Source organism: Vidua macroura, chromosome 28 (genome assembly GCF_024509145.1).
Source record: "Vidua macroura isolate BioBank_ID:100142 chromosome 28, ASM2450914v1, whole genome shotgun sequence".
Classification (NCBI taxonomy): Eukaryota; Metazoa; Chordata; class Aves; order Passeriformes; family Viduidae; genus Vidua; species Vidua macroura.
Genome location: NC_071598.1, coordinates 1,660,954 through 1,681,959, shown reverse-complemented (window position 1 = coordinate 1,681,959; position 21,006 = coordinate 1,660,954). Strand labels below are relative to the sequence as shown.

General features: G+C 57.7%; 2 protein-coding genes and 1 long non-coding RNA gene across 13 annotated transcripts in view; 1 reads left to right on the top strand and 2 right to left on the bottom strand.

Annotated features, from left to right (window-relative positions):
- PPP3CC (protein phosphatase 3 catalytic subunit gamma) overlaps positions 1–6,093 on the bottom strand; it is a 42,260-nt gene extending 36,167 nt beyond the window's left edge. For all 4 annotated transcript variants that reach the window (XR_008440829.1, XM_054000696.1, XM_054000697.1 and 1 more), the window contains exon 1: positions 5,937–6,093. Coding sequence is in view for 3 of the 4 variants with exons in the window: in XM_054000696.1 (XP_053856671.1) it covers positions 5,937–5,988 (52 nt within the window). In the remaining variant the exon portion in view is untranslated. The remainder of the gene's footprint in view (positions 1–5,936) is intronic.
- A 182-nt stretch (positions 6,094–6,275) lies between these two features.
- Positions 6,276–7,418, top strand: LOC128820157 (uncharacterized). Its single transcript, XR_008440841.1, has 2 exons — positions 6,276–6,372; positions 7,236–7,418. It is a non-coding gene; the product is annotated as an uncharacterized LOC128820157 (long non-coding RNA).
- A 597-nt stretch (positions 7,419–8,015) lies between these two features.
- On the bottom strand, positions 8,016–19,667 carry SLC39A14 (solute carrier family 39 member 14). 8 transcript variants are annotated; one of them, XM_054000679.1, is made up of 10 exons: positions 19,597–19,667; positions 16,699–16,938; positions 16,216–16,485; positions 15,909–16,095; positions 15,194–15,363; positions 13,183–13,305; positions 12,433–12,618; positions 12,025–12,232; positions 10,912–11,096; positions 8,016–10,668 (listed from the first exon to the last, which is right to left on the bottom strand). In XM_054000679.1, exons 3-10 carry the CDS (start codon positions 16,468–16,470, stop codon positions 10,522–10,524), a joined length of 1,461 nt encoding a protein of 486 aa, XP_053856654.1. In that variant the 5' UTR covers positions 16,471–16,485; positions 16,699–16,938; positions 19,597–19,667; the 3' UTR covers positions 8,016–10,521. The 8 variants fall into 8 exon arrangements, with proteins under 8 accessions (XP_053856654.1, XP_053856657.1, XP_053856652.1 ...); XM_054000682.1 differs by having other exon boundaries at positions 16,699–16,760; positions 19,597–19,628; XM_054000677.1 differs by lacking the exon at positions 19,597–19,667 and adding an exon at positions 18,421–19,252 and having other exon boundaries at positions 16,699–16,760.
- Between the last annotated feature and the right edge of the window lie 1,339 nt (positions 19,668–21,006).

The following is a 21,006-nucleotide window of genomic DNA, read 5'->3' as shown; positions in this document are numbered from 1 at the left end:
TAAGCCAGCACCCTGCCCTACTTCCTAAGGAACAGCCTTCCCTGCTCCTGCCTGTGCAGCCAGAGCAGCCCCAAACCCACTCCTCTCTCCACTCTGACAGCTTTCATTAAATAAAAAAATACCCTTCTGGCACCATATCCAATTAATCCGGGCTCATTTATTGCCACGAGGCCCTTCACGGCCTGGAGCAGGGAAAATGGGATTAACCTTTCCCAGCCTGATAGGCACAAAAATAACATGAAACAGGGGAATCCTGAGGAGCACAACCTTCCCTACTGCCCTGCCCACCTCCAGCTGCTGCTGTTCCCAGAGGGAAGGGATAAATCCCAGCCCAATCCACGTGCCTTGATGCTTTACCACTGTTCCCCAATGGTGTTTGGTGCCCGAGGCTGGGTTTGGGGTTTGCCACCAGCATTTCTGTTAATTAGCACATTCGTTAGCACGTCTATTAGGCAGCAGAGCATCCCTGTATCCCAGCATCCACAGATGTGGCAGTTTGAGCCCAAAATGAGGCAACTCTGGCTCTCTCTGGGGCATCCCAGGAACATTTTGGAGAGGAACAGCTTGTGTTATCCCAAGATATTTGCCTTTGGATTCGTTTTTGGGATGAAATGCCACAAGATCCAGCAAAATCAGCCACAAACCAGCCCCTTTTCCCAGCACATCCCATTTATGGGTAACGAAGCATCTTTCCTGTTTATATATAACAATAATAAGAATACTGGAATTACTTGGTCAAGTTTTGGGGTTTTTTTTCTGGAAACCCCCCCAAAATACCACGTTTCCAAGTAATTCCATGGGATCCCACGGGGTTCCTGCTTCAAGGACTGCCTCACCCCACACCTCCTTGAGCTCTGTCCAGCCAAGTTGCTGTATTATGACACAACTTGCTTTTTAGGGATCCCCCTCCACATCTTGACCCTGGTGGCATTCGCACTTTTCCCTTGGCATCCCAAGGTCTGAGCACATGGACCTTGGCCTTTATTCCATTTTTAGCCATTTTCAGAGCTCCTTTTCCCCCTAAGTATCCCCTAATTCCTGCAAGACACCAACACTAAACGAGCCAAACCGACCAGTGAATTCAAAACCCCACAATCTCCTTTAAAGTTAAGATTTTCCTCAATTAAAAAGCTACTTTGACTTTCGTATCGGCGCTTGCTCCGTGATGAAAATTCCCAACACCTCCCAACCTGGAGAAAATCCAACGCTCGAGCTCCCAGAGTTGTAGATGATATTAAAAACAAGGTGGGAAGAAAGCTGCACATTTTTCATCCCCCAAAAGCATCTTCAGGCAGCGAGATGAACTGGAACAGCCTCTGAACTCTCCGAGGAGGCAGCGACTGATCTGAGGCTGGGTTTGGGCTCCCCAGAGGCTCGTGGAACAAATCCTGTGGGATTCTCTCCGTGCCTCCAGCAGCTCCAGAGGCACACTGAGAGGAGGGAGAGGCTCCTCGGGTGACATTCCACCTGGGCTGAGGGTGGAGGTGTCACTGAGGCTATGGGGATGTCCCCAGTGTTCCCAGAAAACCTTGGCTGGGTGTGAAACAGCGGCAGCACGGAATCGTGGATTATGGAATGGGGTGGGGGATAAGGGCCCTGGGAATCACCTCATTCCACCCCTTATCCCACTATTATTCCACACCTCCCACTCTCCCAGGCTGCTCCAAGCAGGCCTTGGGTGCTTCCAGGGATGCAGGGGCAGCCACAGATTCTCTGGGAATTCCAGCCCAGCCCCTCCCCGCCCTCCCAGCCAGGAATTCCTTCCCAATATCCCATCCAGCCCTGCCCTCTGCCAGTGGGAATCCATCCCTTGTCCCAAGTCCCTCTCCCTGCTGAAACACACCCGGGAGGTTCCCACACAGAGCAGACACTGAAATTTCAGGGAGCGTCACACCAGGGGTTTTAAAATCCCCACACACACTTTCAGTGTGGTCCATTTGGGAAAAAAAAACAGGCTGGACATGGAGAAAGGTGCCTGAAAGTCCTTAAGAAAGGACTTTCCTTCCCAATATCCCACCCAAATCTCCCTTTTCCCAGTGGGAAGCCATTCCCTGTGTCCTGTCCCTCCATCCCTTGTCCCAAGTCCCTCTCCCTGCTGAGACACACCCGGGAGGTTCCCACAACAGAGCAGACACTGAAATTTCAGGGAGTGTCACACCAGGGGTTTTAAAATCCCCACACACACTTTCAGTGTGTTCCATTTGGGAAAAAAAAAACAGGCTGGACATGGAGAAAGGTGCCTGAAAGTCCTTAAGAAAGGACAGCAAAGCAGAAATTGGGAAAACTCGCCCGTTTCCAGGACACCTCTGGCTACAGCACCAGCCCCAGCTTTACACCACAATTCCTGGGATTTGCCCTTCTCAGAAAAGCAGGAACCCACTTCAGGAATCCCAGGCAGGCACTCTGGGACAGGGTGGGAATTAAGGATGTCTCTGACTTCCAACATCAGCTCCAAAAAGTGGGCGCTGGATCCCGGCTGCTCCCGGCCCAGCAGCTTCCCAACATTTTGTCCATGATACACAAAATAATAACACACGGATAGAGAAAAAATCCCAGTGGGTTATTTGCTCTAAATACCAATATCCCAGGTTTTTAAAGGATTTGTCATGGATGCAACTGGACACAGCTCTGCTTCCCTGAGGATTTTACACCTTCATGCAGGAAGAATGGAGCAGGTGCACGAAATGCAACAAAAAATGACCACAAAATTCAACCAAATATGACCAAAAAAGCTCTGCAGGTTTCCTTTAAACACCCTGAGCTCCAGGATCCATCCACTGCAGCAGCACCATTCCCACCTGCCTGAATAATGTGGATTTTGTAGGATGTGGATCCATCAGTCAATCCCATGGATCCATCAGGTAATTCAAGCCCAGTTTTGGGCTAATGTAGACAACCAGACTCCCTAATCCCTCAGATTTCCAGCAGAACCTTCCCCAATGCTCTTTGGAGACCAAAATTAGGATGTTAATAATCTCTCCATCATCATCAACCACCAGTTTCCTGTTAAAACTGCACTACAAAGACCAATTCTCACCTCAAAATTTGAGATATTGATAAAAAGGAACTCCTGACAAATCCCAAAACCAGAGATTTAAAAAGAAGCCGCTCCTGACCTGCCTCAAAAGCCAAGATTTTAATAAAAAAAATTTCCTGAAGCACCCAAAAATTGGAGATTTTTAAAAAAAGCAATTCATGGCCTACCCCAAAATTCAAGATTTTAATAAAAATCAATGCTTGACACACCCCAGAATTTGTGATTTTAATAATGAAGCTCCCTCAGTACAAGTTTTAGCCCAAAACTGTATTTCCTCTGACTAACCGTAATTACAGTTAAGGCGTTCTGCAGGGCCCTGGAGATGTAAATATATAGGTTAAACATAGTTAAAATTCCACATCCTACTTAACTGCAGGCATTTTCCACGGAACAAAATGAGCTTTTATCTTCAGCTTTTAATTATTAATAACCACGAACAATGTCACCACCTTTTAAACAATAACCCCGGCCTGAGAAGGAGGTATTTCTCCCCAAATTTCCACAGGCACTGAGCACGCCTGGGGGGGGGGATAAGAAGCAATCTTTGGGAAGTTAACGTGGATTTTGGGGTGATTTCAGAGTGAGCCTCCACCCCACCTGGGTAGGGATTAACGACAGCAATTAGCAGGATTTTTGTGGGGTTGCTGAGAGGAACCAGCAGGATCCCTGACAGGGATTCCAGGGATGTGGAAGTGCCAGGAACAGGGAGAGCGCCTGGATCCGGGCGACTCAGCTGAATCATAATGGCTGCATTGCCATTACCTTTCCCGAACAAGGCCAACCTAAACACAGGCAGCTGCCTGGGATTTAGCAGGAGATTTACAGACAGCACCGGCCGCTCCGGCTGCCCAGAGACCTACAAATCACCACGGCACCAGGAACACCCCGGATCCCCCCCAAATCCGTGAGCGCTCTGGGATTATTCCCATAAAAAATTTAAAAAAAACCCTCCCACTGTGGGCAAGCTTCCCCGAGCCCGAGGGGCCTCCACGCTCCGGCTGCCACCCGGATCCCCTTTCCCTGGGTTTGAGGTTATTAACATCAAACATGTGATCGGCCACATGACAGGCTAAAGGCTAAAAAAAAAAAAAAAAAAAAAAAAATTAAATAAATACATTTAAAAAAAAAAAAAAATCGCTTGGACACATCCAGAGGGGAAGGGAGAGATGGCAGCGTGGTGGTGGGTACACCTCTGAGGCCGTGGATTAGAACCATTCCTGGGAAATCGCTGCTTTCCAGCGGCCCGGAACGATGGAAGCCATGGCGGGAGGAGGTTTAATAACGGGGTGATTGTGTAACTTGGAGCCTCCCGGCGAAAGTTGAGGCACCCAGTGGATGTTCCTGGTGCATGGGGACGAGGATGGCACCGGATCAATTAGGGCAGCGAAATGTGCATCCCCCCCAACCTCCTCCTCCTCCTCCTCCTCCCGATCCAGGAGTTTCTCTGCTAACGTATTTCTCTCCTCATTAACTGCTTCGGTGTCTTCTGCTCTTTCCAAAATAGTACCTACTATAACGGGGCCGCAGAGGGGGCCAGCTGGCACCCGCCGCGGGGCATCCAGACACGGAGCAGGGATTTGGGGGAGGAAAGACACGGGGGGCTGGCAGGATGAGGGCAGGGAGGGCTCTCACCCCCCCCACCCCTTCCCCCAAATCCTCAGGGGAACCCCAGCTCCACCCAAAGCAGGGGCTCAGCACCCCAGTCTGGGGGTGAGGATCTTGGGGGTGCGATGAGGCCCAGGCCAGGATGGGGATTCCCCTCCCTCCCCCCCTAAAAAAAGGGATGTCCCCTGCTGTCACCCCTCCTTGTCACCCCCAGCCAGGCAGCACCGCTGTGCCCACGGCCCCCATCCCGCAGAATGGAGGGAGGGGGCTGCATCCTTCTTGGACCAGGGGGGGGCTAAAAATGCCCTCCATCACCCCAGGTGCCCCCCATCAACCAGAGAATCCCCCCAAATCAAATCCTCTGCAGAGGTTTCTGACAGAACAGGGGGTGTGCCCCCAGCCCGACCCCCCCATCTTAAGGGGGCTGTCCCACTGGACCCCCCTCCTGCTGCTCCAGGCCTCCCCCTCCCCTCTCTCTTGGGGATGACCCCCCCCAAAATCACGCTCTCCCCGATTTTCCAGCCTCCCCCCAGCCTGGGGGTGCTCCTCATTCTCCCCCCACTCAGGGGATGACCCCCCCAAACCAGAGTCCTCCTTAACGGGGGGGTCACCCACCAGAACACCCCCTCCTCACCACTCCAGGCATCCCTACCCCCCCCAGGGCCCTCCTTTAACGGGGGTGCCCCTCCAGAACACCCCCCAAAATCACGCTGCCCCCCTTCCTTTCTCGGTTCTCCCCCAAGCCTGGGGACCCCCCCTCAAACCAGGCTCCCCCTCCAGAACAGGTTCCCCTCACCCAAACCAGGCATCCCCGTCCTTTTCTCCGGTTTTCCCCAGCCGGAGGGGCGGGGGGGACTCCGTTAACCTGGAGACCCCCCCTCAAAACCATGCATAGCCCCATATTTCTGGGGAAAATCCCCCTAAACCAGGCTCCCCCTCCTCCCATATCACGCTCCCTCCCTCTCCTTTCTCCGGGCTCCTCCAACCTGGGGACACCCAAAATCAGCCTCGCTCCATTTCTTCGGGCTCCCCCACTTTGCAGACGCCCCCCTTTAACCACGCTCCCTCAGCTTGGGACCCCCCCCCCCCCTTAAAATCACGCTTCACCCCCCCCCCCTTTTCTCCGGCCTCCCCCAAACCAAGTGCCCCCCCACAAACCAGGCATATTCCCCTCGCCTTTCTCGCGGCTCCCCCAGCTTGGGGACCCCCTAAAACCTCGCTCGCCCCCCATTTCTCGCGCCCCCCCCCCCCGCGCCCCCCGCGCAGGCAGGGGGCGCCCTCACCGCCCCCTCACCCTTGACGATGCGCTCGGTGGTCGGCAGCTTGTTGTGGCCGCGCCCGGACATGGTGGCGGCGGCAGCGGCGGCGGCACCGCTCCCCGCCGTGCCCCGCTCCGCTGCCCTCACCCGGAGCGGGGGCCGCGCGGGTGCTCCCGGCGGACCCGCTGGGCTGCCCCGGCGGCGGCTCCGCGGCGCTGCGCTCCCCCCGTCCCGCCCCCGCCGCCGCCGCCACACCGCCCTCCGCCCTCTGCCCCCCCCCCACCTCGCCCGCGCCTGCGCCACGCCCGCCCCGCCCGCCATCTTGGAGGGGAAGGGGGCGTTGCTAAGCAACGGGGGGGGCAACATGGCGGCGGCGCTGAGGGGAGGGCGATGGCGCCGGGGCTGTTTGAGCGCCCTCGGGCACCGCTTCGCCGGAGAGCGCTGGGACCCCACACTGCCGTGGGAGGGACTGTAAGGATCAGTCATGCCGTGCCCAGGGATACCTCCCACTGTCACAGGTTGCTCGGCCTTGGGTGCTTCCAGGGATGCAGGGGCAGCCACAGATTCTCTGGGAATTCCGTCCCAGCCCCTCCCCGCCCTCCCAGCCAGGAATTCCTTCCCAATATCCCATCCAGCCCTGCCCTCTGGCAGTGGGAATCCATCCCTTGTCCCAAGTCCCTCTCCCTGCTGAAACACACCCGGGAGGTTCCCACAACAGAGCAGACACTGAAATTTCAGGGAGTGTCACACCAGGGGTTTTCAAATCCCCACACACACTTTCAGTGTGGTCCATTTGGGAAAAAAAAAAAACAGGCTGGACATGGAGAAAGGTGCCTGAAAGTCCTTAAGAAAGGACTTTCCTTCCCAATATCCCACCCAAATCTCCCCTTTCCCAGTGGGAAGCCATTCCCTGTGTCCTGTCCCTCCATCCCTTGTCCCCAGTCCCTCTCCAGCTCTCCTTCAGGCCCTCAAGGGGCTCTGAGCTCTCCCTGGATCCTTCCCTTCTCCAGGTGAACATTCCCAGCTCTCCCAGCCTGGCTCCAGAGCTGATACTCCTTAAACAGAAATTTTTTGACGGAAAGGAAAAACAAGACAATGGTCTGTCCCTACCACTTGAAGATGAAGGAGGACAGGGTTAGGTGGGATATTGGGAAGGAATTCCTGGCTGGGAGGGTGAGGAGGGGCTGGGATGGAATTCCCAGAGGAGCTGTGGCTGCTCCTGGATCCCTGGAAGTGCCCAAGGCCAGGCTGGAGCAACTTTGGAGCGTAAAAGGTGTCCCTGCACATGGCAGGGGTGGCACTGGATGGGCTTTAACCAACCCAAACCATTCCAGGAATTCCATGGCCCCATCCAGCAGCGTTTTCTGACGTTACTCAGCTTTTAGGCATTCAGCAAAACACAAGGATTTTGCAGCAGAAAAGTGCAAACCTGGAAGTGCTGATGAGCAGGAGCAAGTCCGATGCTCACCGTGACCTTCCTTGCTTAATAAAACATTAATTTTTTTGTTTAATATAAAGCACCTCAGAATATCAAGATTTGGTTTCTTTAGCTGCAACAGGGTTTCTAAAAATTGCATTTGCTGCTCAGAGTTGGCAGATTTGGGGGGTTGGGATGGTGTAGAAAAAGGCAAAAAAGGAGAAGTAGAAAAGCAAAGTTTGCTTTTTTTTTTGCTTTTTTTTTTTTTTTTTTTTTTGCTTTTTTTTTTTTTTTTTCCCTAATGGAGGGTAGGAAAACAAGTACACAAACACTGCCAGGAGCCTGGCTCGTGTGAGCTGGGGACAAATCCAGCATCCCACATCCCCCAGCCAAACCAGGGCTTGGAAATACATTTCAGATATTTTTTTTTTTTTTAAAATATATAAATATATATAAATAATTAAGGAAGGGTTTTTGGAGCCGCAAAGGCCGTGCCATGCGGGCAGGCTGGGGGTTGTCAGTGCCACCTTCTGTCAGCCGCGCCGCACTGCACAGCCACGGAAATCCAGCTGGAAAACCGGGATTGCATCACCCAGCCCCGCTCCAACCCTTCCCCTTGGAAAAATCCTGAGCCAGCAGCGCTGCCACCCCTCCAGCCGGGAGGATTTCACTGCCGGAGCATGCCTGGGACCCTCCGTCATTACAGAATATGTTTTATTTATGGAATTTTACAAATATCTGTACAATTCACGTGACATTTAAGTTAACGCTCTTTGCTCTTCTCCTACAACACCTGAGTTATAATTGAAATACTGAGATGGAACTTGAGCTTCCAACCGGGTGAGGGCAAGGAGACACGGATGAAAATCCACGAGGAGCTCGATTTGGGTGGGTTGCCATCCCTCTCCCACTGGCAGGTGCCAGCCTGCCCAGGGGGAACAGGAGCTCTCCTTGGGTGGCAGGGCAGCCTCAATCCTCACCCCCACCCCAATCCCAGATCTCCGGGTTGCAGATTCCCCAGGAAACGGGGATAAACTGGAAACGAGAAGACGGCGGAGTTGTGACCCCCCCACAGCGAATCCTGCCAGCTCTGAGGATGCCAAGCCCTGCTCTCTGCCACTTCCCAGCTCTTGGGGACCTCCCAGGCACAATCCAGAGGGGACAAACCCCCCACATCCCCCTGTCCTCCCCCATGGAAGCTTTTCCAACCTCCTGTGCCCTGCCAGCCACATGGTGTTTTCCAACTGCTTCCTGGAGAGAGAGGAGGGAGAGGGAGAGAGAGAGGGCACCTGTGCCAGTGAAAAGGACTCAGATTTTCCACATCAGCTGGGGCTGTGGCTCTCTCAAGCAAGGAAAAAGTGTTTCCAATGCCCCTCTGCTCCTGGAACCTGCAGCACAGGGAATGCCTGCGAGGTGTGGAATGCCCCAGCCAGCGCAGGCCACGCTGCTCTGTCCCACTGGGAAAAGTGACTTTTGGTGACAACCCACAAAGGACACCACACGGGACATAGTGGAGTCTCTCCTTGAGGGAATCACCTTCACTTCGGGTGAAAGGTGATCCCAAAAAGGCTCCCTGCTCCTCCAGAAGTTGGTATTTAGGTTTTGGGGTGCAGGACAAGGCCAAGAGCCGGGGGGTGCTGCGGGGACAAATGGCCAGACTAGAAAAGCCACCGAGAGTGCAGGTGATGATCCATGAGGATCCTGGCAGTGCCAGAGGCCACGGGCTCGGTGACAGCTGTTGGGAGCTTAGGAAGAACATCACCCAGCTGGGAATTACAGGAATTCAGGGATTACAGCGATCCAGCCAGGGTACAACACTGCCAGGGGTGCTGAGCCTGTGCCAGGGCCCTCTGTCCTGAGATGGGCAGGAATAATAACCTGGCACAGCCTCAGGTTTGCTTTCCTCAGAGGGCAAAGGGAAGGTGTGGGAGCCTCAGCTCCAGCACGGTGCCACCACCCTGTCACGCTCCACACACCTGCACAGGTGGGCAGTGAAGGAAGACACTTCACCAACACTTCCAAAGCACTTGCACCTCTCCTCCATCCCAATCCAGCACCAAACCATGAGGGATTCCCCTGAATCCACACGGCCACAAGCTCATACCAGGTACAGGACAAGGGGTCTGGGGGCAAAAGGGGTGCAAGGGAACCTCAAGCAACACAGGTGGGGTGGGCAACCTTATCAATATGATAATAAGTAATTCACCTAGTGAATCTGGGGAACGCCAGCCCGGAGGCAGAGCTGGGAAGTGCCTGGAATTTCTCTGGCTACTCCCTAAGGCTGGGAACACGCAACCTAAAGAGGTTCACAGTCTGAGTTTTGCTTTTAAAAACACCTCCCACCCCACCCTGAACCTTAGCACTGCTTAAAAACCGGTGGCTGATCCTGGCTGTCACCGTGAGCTTGGACACAGCCTGAGGAGAAATCCCTGGGCTGGAGCCTGCGGCCGGGCAGGGCTCTGCTCTCCTCCCCTTCTGAGCAGCCCTCACGGAGGAGGAGCTGGGGCTTGCCCCTGATTCCAGCAGCACGGACTGAAGGGAGGTCAGGGCATCCCGGCAGGCTTCTCCCAGCAGTCCAAGTGTCACTCCAGCCCAGTTTGGTGTCCTCTGCTCTGAGCACTGACACCCAAAATGTGCTTTAAAACCCCCGCCCTCTTCACCCCGCTCTCGCCAGGGCATTGTCCGGGCTGAAAGGGAGCAAAAGCAGTCAGATGATGGTGACATCGTGAACCTCCTCATCCTCGGAGAGCACAGCTCTGAGGGCTGGCTGTGGGGAACGCTCTGAGAAGGGTCTGTCCCTGTCTGTCCCCATCACACACCCCCAGAGGGGTCAAGACAGCCTCATGTCCCACGGGAATGCTCCAAGCACGACGAGAGGAGCAGCACGGCTGGAGCAGCTCCTGTCTCCCCATTCCATCCTTCCTGGGAGAGGCGAGGAGAGAAGGGATATGACACTGGACAAAGTCAGGTCAGTCCTATGGGAAGGGGAATTCCACTCCCCTCAGCCTTAAACCAGAAAAAAAAAATCCATGGAATAGCTTTCAAAGCAATGTCTCTCCTGTAGTGTGACGTCAGTGCCTGCACAGGTACCGTCGTATGTTTGCAGCAGGAAAAGGAAAGGAAAAAAAAAAAAAGAAAAACCCTCCCCCCCACAAAAAAAAAAACATGGAAAAATTGGATCAGGGCTGCAGCTCGGGCTGGTCCTACCCTATCTGGATCTGCCCCGAGTACATGGTGAGCAGCACCATGATGGTGAAGCCCGTGAGCAGCCCCGCGTTCTGGATGGCGAAGGTGATCAGGGCGCTGCCGTTCTGCTCGTCCTCCCGGCTCACCTCGTTCATCTCAGGGAACTGCAGGGGGGAAAAGTTGGGGTGGCAGGGCTCGGTGACAGCCCCATCCTTCTCAGCAAACATCCACCACCCTCCCATCCCGGGGATTTCAGCCAGGCAAAGCAAAGCAGAGATATCTGCGTGTGCCGAGGGAACAGAGCAAACCCCGCCGTGCCTGCAGGCTGAGGGCAAGCAGAGCTTTTCCTAGGAGAAAAATCCCAGGGCTCAGGGTTCTGGGCTCAGGATTTGGGGCTCAGGATTTACCATGTCAGCCAGTGCTATGTACAGGAACATCCCTCCAGCCAGGGCGAAGATCCAGTTGGCAGAGAAGTGGCTGCCGGCCACGATGCCGAAGGCCAGGCCCACGTAGCAGCAGCAGGCAGAGATGAAGTTGAAGAAGAGCGCCTGGCGAATGGTCATCCCAGCATTCAGCAGGATCACAAAGTCCCCTGTGGGAGAAGAAGATGGGAGGATGAGGAGGGAAGGGCTGTCAGCAGCATTGGGACAGCACCGACTCGAGCTCGTAGAAACCCGGAATATCCCGAGTTGGAAGGGGTACAAGGATCAGAGTCCAACCCCTGGAGTGCACAGAACACCCCAAACATCACAGCACAGCCCAGCTCAAGTGTGGGCTCCCTGTGGCTGCTGGCACTGGGCACTGACCATCACACTGCCCCTGAATTTGGACATTGACACCCAAACCTGCCTCTCCTTCACTGACCATTCCACTACTCCTAAATTCAGGCATTCACACCCAAACCCACCTCTCCTTCACTGACCATTCCACTACTCCTAAATTCAGACATTCACACCCAAACCCACCTCTCCTTCACTGACCATTCCACTACTCCTAAATTCAGACATTCACACCCAAATCCACCTCCCCCCCTCATCTGCCCCTAAATTTGGACATTCACACCCAAACCTCTCCTTCACTGATCTCTCCACTACTCCTAAATTCAGACATTCACACCCAAATCCACCTCCCCCCCTCATCTGCCCCTAAATTTGGACATTCACACCCAAACTTGCCTCCCACTCACTGACCACAGCACTGTCCCTAAACCCACACACTCACACCCAAACCCACCTCCCCTCCACTGACCACTCCAAATTCAGACATTCCCTCCCAAACCAACGAGGTGCTGAGGGTTTGGTTTTTTGGTTTTTTTTTTTTTTTGTCTTCAGATGCCTCCATCTAAATTTAAATCTCAGACATCATATTACCTCGTTATTTTTAGAGCGGCGATTACTCAGAGCAGTTTACAGCCCTCCCTCTCAGCAGCATCACTGTTTATTCCACCCCAAATTCGCCTTTCTGCATGGACAAAGGATGGGCTCCAGAGCGAGCAGGGGCACACCCAAGGAGTCACATACCCAGCTCGTGTGGGAACTCCTCGCAGAGTATGGCCACGGAGGTGCTGATCCCCTGGAAGACGGACACGGTGAAGGAGGCGCCGATGGCCAGGCCATCGATGAAGTTGTGGAGGCCGTCGCTGAGCGTGATCATCCAGGCCAGCGTCCCGATGTCCGAGTACCTCACCTCCTTCAGCCAGTAGCACGCGCTCTGGGAGGCCTGCAGGTCCTGCCACAGCACCCCAAAACGGAGTCAGCACCCAAATGGGGTCACTGATCCCTCCTCCAGACGGGAAAACCACCCCACTAACCGTTAAACCCGCACAGCCGAGCTGTTTGTTCCCACCACACACAGAGAATTTGGGCTGCAGAGCTGCCTTTAACTGACAGGTGGGATTTTGCCACAATGCCACGGGATGAGGCGCTCACCTGGACAGAGAGGGAGCCCACCACGGCCTTCTCATCCCCGGAGGGGGGCTTGCACTCCAGGTCGCTGGTGATGTGTGGGATCATGTGGTCCAGGTCCCCGTTCTGCAGCTTCTCCGTGACCCCCTCCTCCTGGTCCTTCTTGGAGGGCAGAGCCTCGGGGCCGTAGTGGCTGTGCCCGTGGTGGTGCTGTGGGATCAGGGACTGACCCTGTCAGTCATCCCGAAATTCCTGCTCTTCCCCACCCTGCCACCCCGATATTCCTGCTCTTTGCTGCCCCACTATCCTGAAGTTCCTGCTGTTTCCCGTCCTGCCATCCCAATATCCCTGCTGTTTCCCATGCCTCCATCCCAAAATTCCTGCTGTTTCCCATCCCAATATCCCTGCTGAGGACCAATATTCCTGCTGTTTCCCACCCTGCCATCCCAATATCCTTGCTCTTTCCCATCCCAATACCCCTGCTGTTTCCCACCCCACCATCCCAATATTCCTGCCGCTTCCCACCCCTCCATCCCGAAATTCCTGCCATTTCCCACCCCTCCATCCCGAAATTCCTGCCGTTTCCCACCCCTCCATCCCGAAATTCCTGCTGTTTCCCACCCCTCCATCCCGAAATTCCTGCCGTTTCCCACCCCTCCATCCCAAAATTCCTGCCGTTTCCCACCCCTCCATCCCAAAATTCCTGCTGTTTCCCACCCAGCCATCCTGAAATTCCTGCTGTTTCCCACCCCACCATCCCCTGCTCCACCTCACCTGGTCCTTCTGCTTCAGGAGCATCTTCAGGATCTTCTCCGTGAAGAAGAAGAGGTAGAAGCCCCCGAACACCACAGCGGATTTGGAAACGTAATAATCTTCCTGAGGGTTGAATCCAAACGCCTGCAGGCAGGAGGGGACCCGGGAGAGGATGAGGAGCAGGCCCTGGCAGTGTCCTTCATCTGCCTTTGCCCCTGGGGTGACACTGGAGGGGTGACACAGCTCTGAGCTCTCTCTGAGGAGCAGCTGCTTTGGGGACAAGCTCAGGAAACACCTTTGGGCACCTGTGATCTCCCTCACTCCCTCCTCCAAGCCGGCTGTGCCCCAAGGCTTTGGATCCAGCCAAACCCAGGCTCCTCTCTGCAGGGGGGGACCTGTCTCCAGGGCTAGAAAAAGCCAGAAAAGGCAATAAAACAACGATTCTCTGCTTGAAGCAGACCAGGGATCTCCCTGGAGCCGTTCCCTTCCAAACTCCAGCTCCGAGGGGCTTCCAGCCCTCCATACCTCGCTCTGGGCTCCCCTCCGATGCCGCCTTCCCCTTCTCCAGCCAGCGAGCGCCCAGAGAGAGAGAGAAACAGCCCCAGAGAGAGAGAGAAAAGCACAGACCTCTCCCTACCTCGGGAATGAGCTGGAAGAGGGCGTTGGAGTAGAGAGTTCCAATCGCCAGAGCTATGAAGTAGAGGAGCAGCCGCTTGTAAAAGGTCTTCTTCATGAAGGGCACCACGCTGGCTCCCACCAGCGAGCACAGGGAGATGACGGAGACGCAGAGGAAACCGTAACCCCAGACTGGCAGAGCCAAACCCACCCCGGGGAGACGGGAGACGGGAAGGGACGAGATCAACGTGGGGATGGGCGGGGAAGGAATCCACACCGACAGGACAGAGAGAGGAGGGAGAGGGAGAGAAGAGGACATTCATTAGTGATTGTTGTTCATCCGGCGCCACCTCCAAAGGGCGAGCCCGGCGCTCGGCGGCTTTGGGAACGTTTGGGAATCTCGGCCGAGTTTTGGCAGCCAGGCCATGTCCCAGCCAGCCCCCAGCTCTGCTCCGTGGGTCATTCCCAAGCCACAGAGCGCCCGGGTGCCCCGAGCACCTCGTACGCTCCAGCCCCGTCCTGCAGCCAGCCCCTGCTGGGGCGCTCCGGGTGCCGGCGGGGCTGGAGCGTACCTCTGGCATTTCAGTTCCTGGCAGATCAGGAATTAGAGGCGCTTGGTTTCTACATCCAGCAAATAAAAGTTGCAGTTCTGGAGCTGAAAAGCTTGGAAAAACATCCCGCTGCCAGCATGGATGAAGCATTCGCTGCCCAGCAGCAAACAGGCAACGCCAGGGGGAAAAACCCGCTGGAATTTTAAGGGTGGATGTGCCAAATCCAGCTCATCCTCTGAGGAGGCACCTGGACCACGTTCCAAAGGTTTCCAGTCCAGATGGATTTATTCAGCCCCAGAACTGCGCAATTACAACACAATTAATTTGCGATATTTCTGTCGGTCCCATCAGAGCACCAGGAAACCTCATGGAAGCCAGAACCCTTGTGGGAACATCGGGCTGGGAAATCAGCTAGGGGGAAGAAAACCAGGCAATTAAAGGATCTGTAAAAGTTGGCCGATTCCAGCCGAAGCCGCTGCTTCTCTAGGCTGTCCTCCATGCTTTTATATGGATATTTGATTATATTTTCATGGATATTTCACATTTTTTCCCCTCTGGCTCATGCCAGTACTGCTGCCACAAGCGTGGCTGAGCACATAACTCCAAGGGATAAACTCCTGGACACCCAGAGCAGGAGCAAACAGCTTCTCCCAGCACATTCCCACTGCTCAGACGTGGCAGGGACGGGGGACACGGAGGGTTTCCTGGTGCTCGGAGGGGTGAGAAAAGCCCTGCGCAGCCCCTTGAGCCAAGCCCTGAGCCTCGGGTGACGAGGGGTCGGATCGATTCGGCGGGGTGGAGGCAGAGAGGGCGCCCACGGAGCTGCCCCCGGAGACGGGGAGAGAGGCAGGGACGTTCTACCGCACCTCTGGGATGAGCTGGAAGAGCGCGTTAGAGAGCAGCGTGCCGATGGAGAGCGCGATGAAAAACAGGAGCACCCGGCTGAAAAAGGCCTTCTGGGAACACGGGACGATGAGGACTCCGAGCAGGGAGGCCACGTTAATCATGGACACACTGAGAAAACCAAAGCCCCACACTGCGGAACGAGAAGAAACGAGGGCCAGACATTACCGAGGCTCTCGGCGAGCCCGGACCCGGGCGGGTGGGAAAGGCCGGCTCCCGGGCTGCTCCCCGTGCTCCAGATGCTCCAGCTGCGACAAAACCATCGTGTTTGGTGCAGGGAAGGTGGGAATGAAGCCACGGGGTTCCTTGGAAAAGGTTTTCCCTAGCCAGCCCCAGCGTGGGAGAAGCCGAGCTGTGCTCAGGGCAGCTGATCCAAGACCTCGGGCATCGTCGGGAGCTGGCTGAGAGTCCACCAGCAGCTGGAGGCCAGCGGGTCCCTCCAGGTCACCCCCTCCCACCCAGGGGAACCCACAGCAGAGTCCCCTCCTCATCCAGCTATCCCGGAGGCACAGAGGTTATCCCAGCAAAACCACACCACAGCAAGGAGAACTCGGTCAGGATTCCCAGCTGCCGGAGGCAGGGAATTCCCAGGAGTGGGAACTGGCTGTTCCTCGTGTCCCCACGCTCCGTGCCCAGGCCCAGGCAGTGCCCGTGGCCCCCCCCCAGCACCCCAATTACCTTCAGCTGAGCTGGGCCTGCTCTCCTCTGTCTGCTCATTCTCCTCATTTTCCAGGTTTTCGGAGGCACACGCCCCCGACTCCAGCTGCTGCAGGATGGTGGGGCAGAACTCCTTGAACTCGCCGGGCCCCACAGGGGAGCCCTCGCTCAGGTTGTGGATGGCAAAAAGCTCCACGGAGCTGAAGCACTGGGGGAGGGAAGGGACAGAAATGTGCCTTGAGATTCCCACAGCTCCGCAGGGAGATTTCGGGAATCCGCAGGGAGGTTTTGGGGGCCCGCAGGGAGGTTTTGGGGGTCCCCTCCTTACGCGGGAGAGGTTCAGGCGCTGCTGAGGTGTTTGGGAGACATTGGCGTGTCCCACTCCCACATCCAGGTGGTTCAGCAGGGCCTTGAGCTGCTTCAGGCTCAAGGTCTGGCTCTCCCCGTAGCGCTGGAGCAGATCCTGCAGGAAGGAGGCTGCGGAGACGCCGGGGCTGTCCCTGCCCGCCCGGACCTGCGGGCAGGGGAGGAGGCAGAGCAGCAGGAGCAGGCAGCAGCTCCGGGGGCCCGCGCTGGGGATCATGGTGCCTCTGGGATGCTGGGAGAGAAACCACACCGCTGTTGGCTTTGGCATTCCCAGTGCTCCGACCACAGCTCCTCCACCCCACCGATGGATTTATCCTCAGGGAAAGGGGGAGCAGCGCTGCGAGCACCCAGATCCTGAGGAGGACTCTGCATTTTTTCCACAATCTTTCCGTGCAAAACCACCCCCTCCTCCTCCACCCTGAGCCACCCCGAGCCCCTCACTCACCGTGGGGGGCTGCCAGGACACGGCTCCTGGGGGCTCTCCAGCTCCGCAGCACCTCGGGGACCCTGGGAAGAGCAGGATGGTCGGGAAGCAGGCAGGGCTGCGCCAAAATCCAGCTGTGCCAGCCCCAAATCCAGCTCTGAGGGGCGTGAGGAGCCAGGCTCCAGCCCTGGCCACGCGTGGCTCCCCTCGGTGTCACCGGGGCTGGGACACAAACACCTCAATGGCAGGAACACGGGAGCCCTGGGGACAGAGGTGGCCTGTTCTTAAGGTTATAATTTAACCAGGATAATTACCATGAACCGAGTGCTGCCCCGTTTAACTGTAGGTGCCTTTATAGTGTTTGCCCAGAATCAATCCTTGCCCTCTCTGTCCCTTTCATATGGGCCGGGAATTGATAAAAGAGGGGTGGCACAGCCCCGGGGTGCAAAGGAAGGGGCTCAGGGAGAGGAGGGGACGCCAGGCACGACCTGCACGTCCACCTTGGGAGGCACCCAAGAGCCTGGAGCTCAGGCTGCCTTCCTGGGAAAGCCTCCCTGAAAGGTGGACGGCAAATTTGGGATTGGCAAAGGAGAAAATAAAAGTCTGCAGCCTCCATCAATGCAGCAGCCATCCCAGTCCCAGTGTGGGGCTCCAGGTGCACCTCCTGATCCCCCTGGAGGGGCTCCCGGTGCTCCCGAGCCAGCCCTGGGCACCCCGCAGTGCCTGGCCTGTGCTGACGGCTCACAGGCTCCAGTCTCTTCCAAAAACCAGGAGACTTTTGAAGCCCGGCCAAGCAATTGTTCCAAAAATAACCCGGGGCCAGGAATTCCACACCGAGGGGCTGCCGGGGGAACCACAGGACCCCACTCCCCATCCAGGACCCCGCTGCCCCTGAAGGCTCCCACATTCCCGCAGGGTTTACCAGCTTTACCACCACTTTGTGAGCTTTGTTCTCCGGGGAGCTTTTAGCCTTCTCCTGCCAGGGCTTAGCTCGGATGCTTTGACTTAACCCCTCACCTCCCAAAACGAGGGAGAGAGCCCATCCAGAGCGGTGCTGGGAACACCCTGCTGGGTGGGGGGACCCGAGGGACCCCTTCAGCATCCCCCAGCGAGCCCAGACCCTTCCTCTGCCTCCCTATCCCAACCCACCCTTCCAGGTGGGTCCTCCCGGGCTCCGTGGGACATCCAGGCTGCCGGTGACTCCCAGAGGTGCTGGCACGCAGCCCAACGTGCCAAAGGTTTGTCCCGGCTGGCCGCACGTCCCGCTGGCTGCCCTTTCCAGCCGGGTGCTCCCCAAATCCCCGGTGCCACCGGGAGCCGTCCCGCTCCCTGCACACCGATGGCCCGGCCCGTGCCAAGGCACGCAGCTCTCTCCGCTGCCAAAACCCCTCGCGGGGGTTTCTCCCGAAGCCGGGCCGAGCCGGATACACCCAGGGTGGAAAACCGGACCTCAACCTTCCCCCTGCTGCCAAAGGAAAGGCAGAGCCGGGCAGCGGCCGGAGCCGCACAGGCTCGCTCCGTTTTAGGGCAAAACGAGGTGGAGGAGCCGGCCCAGCGGAGAGAAGGGCCCGAAAGAGGCACATCCCGGGGGCTCCGACCTGCTGCAATCCCGGGGCAGGGCAGGAGGATGCCGAGCACACCTAGCCCAGCATCCCGGGACAAACGGGACGCGGTAAGCACCAAACACCGAGCCTCGCCAGCTGCGCCCCCGCCCCCGGAGCCCCCCGGCCTCCTGCCCGCTACCTTCAAGGGCGTCCTCCCACCGGGATGCGCTCCCGGAGCCCGGAGCCAGCGCCTGACCTACTTTATCGCTCCTCGGCATGGGACGAACCGCTGCCACGCGAAGGGACGGATGCCCGGCAGGGATGTGCCCGGGAGCGATGCCACGACAGCACAACGCAGCTCCCGAGGCCAGGCAAACCCTTCCCATCTGCCCGGGCTCCCCTTGCCAGGGATCACCGATCCCGGCCGCAATCCACACAGCCCGCTCCCCCCGCTCGGAGCGGGAATAAGAAGCGCTGGCACAGCCGAGCATGACCCCGGCGACGTCAGCCCGGCGCCAGGCGCTTCCCGAAATCCCGCGCAGGGACAGCTGGCTGCCGCAAGCCGGGAGGGGACAGGGCCAGCGGGGCCCCCAAATCCCACCGCCGGACCCGTCCCGCTCCTGCCGGGGCGGTCGGAGCCAGCGGGGCCTCCGGGAGCAAACGGCGCTCCACGTGTCCTGCGGCAAGGAGGGCTCCCAGGAGCCGCAGGTTTTCCGTGCCCTGCGGCTCGTCCCCGGGGCTGGCAGCGGGGTCACCGACACCCTGGGCTGCCCCTGGAGCCGCCGGACAGTGTCGTGTCCCTTCCTTCCCCGCGATCCCAGCCCGGGGCGGGCAGATGGGCAGCGGAACCGGGAGATCCCCGGGGCATCGCACCCCACAGGGACCCCCCAGTCCTGCCCAGTGCCCCCCGGAACGGAGCCGCTGCTGTCGCCCGGTCCCTGCCCCATCTCACCCTTCTCCCCATCCCACTGCCGCTGCCTGGTCCCAGAGCTTCCACTGGTGGTGCCAGACCCCATAGCTGGGCCTGCTCCCCAAAATTGAGTCCTGCACCCCACAACAGGGTCCTGCACCTCCGACCTCACCTCTACCTGCCCCCTCCCCTGCCCCAGACGCCACGGGCTGTCCCAAAGCCAGCCCCCATGGCTGTCCCTAGGACCGGCCCCAAACCCTAAACAGCCGCTCGCTGCATCCTACATCCCTCCCTGCATCCCCCATCCCCATCCGGGGCTCGGGGCCGGCCCCAGCCCGCTCCCCCAGCTCCGCTGCTTCCCTCCCCGCGGGGTCCGTCCCCGCAGCCGGTTCCCCGTCGCATGGCAGCACTGCCGCGCCTGTCCCGTGCCTGTCCCGTGCCTGTCCCGGTCCGTCCCGGTCCTACCTCCGCTCCCGCTCCCGCCGCCGCCGCTCGGGGCCGCGCAGTGCGCACGCGCGGCCGCCGGCACGGGGAGCGCCCCCATTGGCTGCCGCCGCCTCAGGCCACGCCCCCTACGCTCCAGGCCACGCCCCCTCAGCGGCGCAGCGCCGGGACCCCCCAAAAATCCCACCCGAGACCCCCAAAAATCCCACCCGAGACCCCCAAAAATCCCACCCGGGACTCCCAAAAATCCCACCCGGGAACCCCCAAAAATCTCATCCGGGACTCCCAAAAATCCCACCCGGGACCCCCCAAAAATCCCACCCGGGAACCCCCAAAAATCTCACCCGGGACTCCCAAAAATCCCACCCGGGACCCCCCAAAAATCCCACCCGGGATCCCCAAAAATCCCACCCGGGACTCCCAAAAATCCCACCCGGGACTCCCAAAAATCCCACCCGGGATCCCCAAAAATCTCACTCTGGAACCCCCAAAAATCCCATCCAAACTCACCTAAAAAATCCGTCTGGGACCCCAAAAATCTCACCCAGGACCCCCTAAAATCTCACTCGGGAACCCTAAAAAATCCCACCCAGGATCCCCTAAAAAATCCAACCCAAAACCCCCCAAAACCCTGTCTGGCACCCCAAAAATCCCACCCAGGACCCGCTAAAAAAATCCCACCCGGGACACCCAAAATGCCATCCAGGACCCCCCCAAAATCCCAACCGGGATCCCCAAAATGTCCCAACACCCCTCCTCGGGGTATTGGGACCCCCACAGAGCCCCGCTCACCCCAGAGCACTGAAATCCCCAAAAATCCCACCTGACACCCCCTAAAAAATCTCATTCGGACCCCCAAAAATCCCAATTGTGACCCCTCACTTAAAATCCCACCTGGGGCCCCCAGAACATCCGCTGAAATCACCCCAAAACACCCACCCTGGGGCATGGGGACCCCCCAAAAACCCACCTGGGGGTACTGGGACCCCATGGAACCCACTGAGGGCACCAAGACCCCCCAGGACCCCTCCCAGATCCCCCAACACCCCCCTGGGGGCACCTCCCCAAACACAGCGCACCCCAAGGACCCTCCAAACACCCCTCAAGCCCTTCCCGAGGGGTCACAGCACCAAAAATCTCCTCGGGTGGGGTTGGGGGACCCCAAAGACCCCCCCAAAAAAAACCCAGAGGGGTCCAGGGGGGGACAAATCCTGGCAGCCAGAGCCATCCTGGCTCCTCACCCCGTGCCAAGGGCAAGGAAAAAGCAGAGCTGGGATAGAAAATGCTCCTGGATGGGGTCAGGCAGAGCTGGGGGACCCCCAAAAACCCCAGCCCAGCACCCCCAGGGCCAAGATTTGTTCCTAAATCCCACCCCAGGCTGGGCCACGGCTGCCAAAGTCCGCCGGGATTGGCAAATAAACAGGGATAAAT